Source organism: Alnus glutinosa, chromosome 14, assembly GCF_958979055.1.
Source record: "Alnus glutinosa chromosome 14, dhAlnGlut1.1, whole genome shotgun sequence".
Classification (NCBI taxonomy): Eukaryota; Viridiplantae; Streptophyta; class Magnoliopsida; order Fagales; family Betulaceae; genus Alnus; species Alnus glutinosa.
The window spans coordinates 18,891,467-18,896,068 of NC_084899.1; the positions used below are offsets into that span (position 1 = coordinate 18,891,467).

General features: G+C 35.1%; 1 protein-coding gene across 1 annotated transcript; it reads left to right on the forward strand.

Moving 5' to 3' along the window:
* The first annotated feature begins 349 nt into the window (after window positions 1-349).
* Window positions 350-2,410, forward strand: LOC133856773 (protein FAR1-RELATED SEQUENCE 5-like). Its single transcript, XM_062291822.1, has 4 exons — window positions 350-428; window positions 567-747; window positions 1,291-1,585; window positions 1,682-2,410. The coding sequence occupies exons 1-4, from the start codon at window positions 350-352 to the stop codon at window positions 2,408-2,410; spliced, it is 1,284 nt and encodes a 427-aa protein (XP_062147806.1).
* The last annotated feature ends 2,192 nt before the right edge of the window (window positions 2,411-4,602 follow it).

Below are 4,602 nucleotides of genomic sequence, written 5' to 3' on the forward strand. Positions count from 1 at the left end.
TCTGTTGAAGTTTGCATTCTGTTGCTAATATGAATCGATAAGATATCAGTGTGATTTCGGATATATTTGATAAGATATCTATGTGTCTGCATAAAGAATGAAACCTTATTTAAAATATTTGATGTTTTTTTTTTTTCTTGAATTTTAATTGGGCTTCCAAGTTATAAATCCTAGTAAATCTTTAAATCTTTAAAACCACTCTCTAAAACTGGTGCTATGACTGCCTTTATGTAGTTTAGTTTGTATAATATTGTCAAATTACATGCTTTTAAGGTTATTAGCTTAGCTTTTATGTAGTTTAGTTTTTTCATTCAATTAACTTGTACTTTTTAATATAGCACTTTCCTAAATGTACTCTTCAAGTTCACGATTGGATAACGAGGGTGAATTTGACGATGCTTTAACCCATCAAGATGACCGTCAAAATGGTTAGTTTTTTCACTTTTGTTTGAGTTATAGTTTTGTTTTGATCCACTAAGATGGCTGGCTTTTTTTTTTTCTTTTTTATTTCTTTATTATTATTCTAGGCTTTTTTATAAACACACTTTGTATTCTTTTTTGGATAGATGTGGGTGAAAATTTTGAAGAACCGAAGGATTTAATGGCGTTTATTTCAGATGAAGAGTTGAGTGATAAGGAAGAAAATGTGGTACTACCTGTGGTGTTAAAGGATATTGAGAAAGTTGAAGAATCGAAGGAATCAATGACTTTTAGTTCAATAGAAGAAGTTTGCTCTTATTATAGGAGGTATGCTAAGCAAGCTGGTTTTGGTATAGCGCATAGAAGCTCGAGAAAAAAGAAGTGTATAAAAAGTTACGTAGTGCTTATATGTACTCGTGGAGGTTCAGAGCGACCTACAACAAGTGATTCTATAAAGCTAATTCCAGCAACTAATAGAACAGGGTGTGGTGCCAGGATTTGTGCGAATTCATGTGATGATGGAACGTGGTTTTTGAGTAAAGTTGAGCTAACGCATAATCATTCGTTAAGCCCGGGCAAAAATAGATTTTTTAGAAGTAATAAGAAAATTAATGATGCTGCGAAAAGAAGGCTTGAGCTAAATGATAGAGCAGGAATACGTTTGTGTAAGAATTTCAATTCATTAGTTGTTGAAAGTGGGGGGTTTGAGAATCTTTCCTTTGGAGAGAGAGATTGCCAGAATTATATTAACAAGGCAAGAGAACTCCATCTTGGGAAAAGAGGTACTCAAGCACTTTGTGATTACTTTAGAAGAATGCAAAAACAGAATAGTGGCTTCTACTATGTGATAGATATGGACGATGAATGTAGGTTACGAAATGTTTTTTGGGCTGATGCATGGAGTAGGGCAGCGTATGATTTCTTTGGAGATGTTATTACGTTTGACACAACGTATTTGACCAATAGATATGACATGCCATTTGCTCCTTTTGTAGGAGTGAATCATCATGGTCAATCTATACTTTTAGGGGCAGGACTAATTTCAAGTGAGGATACAGACACATTTGTGTGGTTATTTAAATGTTGGTTGGAGTGCATGAATGGCCAAGCCCTTAAAGCAATTATGACAGACCAGGATAGAGCTATGAAAAATGCAATCGCTATTGTTTTCCGTGAAAGTCGACATAGATATTGTATGTGGCACATTATGAAAAAATTCCCTGAAAAGTTTGGATCACATGCTAATTTTGATGGCATTAAGAGTGCCATAAATAAATGTTTGTATGACTCTCAAACATGTGAAGAATATGAAGAAAATTCGAAAGATCTACTGGAGAAGTATAATCTTCATGATAATGCATGGTTGAATGAGTTATATATGGATAAGACATTTTGGGTACCGGCATACATGAAAGATACGTTTTGGACGGGAATGAATACTACACAACGAAGTGAAAGTATGAAAGGATTTTTTGATGGTTACGTGCACTCACGAACCACATTGAAAGAATTTGTTGATGAATATGATAATGGTTTAAGAAGAATGGTCGAGAGTGAGACACATGCTGATTTCGATTCTTTCAATCGCACAATCCCATGTATAAGCGCCTTGCAGTTGGAGAAACAATTTCAAGTTGTTTACACAAATGCGAAGTTCAAAGAAGTACATGAGCAGTTTGTGAAAATGATGTCTTGTAATAACTCTCTTCTCAAAAGTGAAGGTGCGATTTCTACCTTTGAAGTTGTTGAATATGTTGCCATTGGAGACCACTTAATAGAAAAGACATTTCTTGTTTACTTCAATGACGATGAATTGGAAGTGAAGTGCACATGTGCATTGTTTGAAGTAAGAGGCATCTTATGTAGGCATTCACTTTCCGTGTTACGGACAAAGAAAGTGACAACTTTGCCACAAAGATATGTTCTTGACAGATGGAGGAAGGATATTAAGCGAGAGTACTCAAAGGTTAAGAGTAGTTATGATCAGTAAACACGGAGAAATGTTGCATGGAACTAATGAAAAGAATTGATCAGTTAAAGGAGTTATGGCGTTGCGAAAATCAATCTTCTGGCATTCCAGCTACTGTCGCATCTTCTAGCTGTAAAAAGGTACTTAGTCCTGTGAAGGTTACATGTAAAGGGAGGCCACGAATAAAGAGAAAGGTGGTTGTTATAGAAACAGTGGTGAAGAAATCCAAAGTATTGAGCAAGCCACCAAGAGACAACAATGTTAAAAAGAAGAGACGAAAAAATCAAGTTAGTGAATTTTTTATTATTTTTTTATTATTTCTGTCCACATTTTACTTACTTAAAAACATGTGTACTTCCCCACATTCCGTAAACCATTTTTTAATTGTAGGCCTCCAAATCAATGGAAAATCAAGACAACACTAGTTAATCTCCATTGCTTTCTATGCCTTTTGCAGCTCACGATCATAGTACTCAGGTGATTAGCCAACATCTCTTTATTTATTAATTGATTTTTGACAATTATTTGATATTTCACGTACTTATTTAGTGTTTGTTTTTGCAGGATTCCGTTGCTTCGTCATCGACAGTTGCTCACACCTTCAGTGGTCACCATAATTCTATTCTTTCTCAGGTATAATTTGTGTTTTTTTAAATTCATTGTGTTGGCATTCATTTATATAGTTTATCGATTTGAATTTTTATGCGTATAATAAGGGAAACGAATCATGTGTGCATTAGGTGAATTTGTCGATTGACCCTGTAAATTTGTTATCCACATTGATAAGCCAACACAAATTCTAAGAGGCTCTCACTACAGCCTTATAAATGCGTGATGAGTCAATTGTGAATTAGCTATGCTCCCAGGTAAATCACTTGATAGTATTGTGTTATTAAAATGCATCCATTTTAGATGTCTGAATATTAAAGCTGATTTTCAATTTGATATACGGTGGGTCTTGACTATGGATCCTCTCCCTTTGAGTCAAGAAGTATTGCTTCAGTTGTTGTGGCTTTTACCCTATGGTATCAATACGAACCCAGCCGAAATAATTGCTTGGATGACAGACGTTTTTAATTCCATAATCCCAACTGATCCGGCAATTGAAATGCATGTGCGGCCCATCTCCAATCAAGTTTATGCCGCACTCAACCATATAAGTGTCCTGCCCACAATTACTGATGCTGTGCGGTTAACTATACGTCTTCTGATGAATGGTTTACTTCCACCTTGAGACCAATATGATAGTTAATGGTATTTGATGCACATTTTGGTTGTCGTTATGTTTTCTTTAGACCAATATAATAGTCTTGTTTTATAATATTTATGTGTTTTCTTCCAGAGCTAAAATGAATATTTTGTGTGGGAGTTGTAATGGAGCTAGCTTTCAGATGGACTCCTGGATGTACTGGAAAAGATTGACTCTATTATTTATTTATTTATTTTTGTGGTTCTTATATGATGTTCATATATGTTGTGTACTAGCTAAAGAGGTTGAGGTGAATTTTGGATGGTGTATGCATGAAATGACATGATTTATGTTATTTTCTTTACATCTTGTTCTGGATTCTTTTTTTTTTTTGTTTTTTATTTCCTTGGATGTTAGGTTTGGAGCAGCGGTGGAGGACAGAGTTCATTGGAACTCCTACTGCTTCTCCACCAGTTCCAGTAGATGTTGCCAAGCAGGTTCCAGTAGATGTTACGGGCAGATGGTCAAAACACTGGGAACTTCATCACGGTATGGCTATATTATGGTATCTTTTGCTATTTTTTTTGTACTGTGTTGTTACGTGACTGAAAATAGTATGTTACAAAAATCTCAAGGTAATCAGCTTGATAAGCATGAGTTTTCTGAACTTGTGAAGCAAAGCTCTACTGCAGAGGACTTGGGTGCAGGGCATGCTAAAGCTGCTCAGGTTCAAGGTCTTTGTTTCTCAAGGTATTCGTATGAAGATAAAAATAAATACATAAAAAGAAAAAGTGGGTAATGTGGAGGTAATGATTGAAAATGAAACAACATGTGGAGAAATAACTAATTTTTAGGAGTAAAGTTTCTGGAGTGCCTTTTTCTTTCAGTTCTGACTTTCTTAATAAATGTTGAAACAGGATAGCGGATCTTCTTTATTGTTGGATTTTGATTCCATTAACCACCTCTTCATTGTTTAGTTGTGGCATTTCCACTTGAGATCCATTAATTAAGCACACACTCAAGC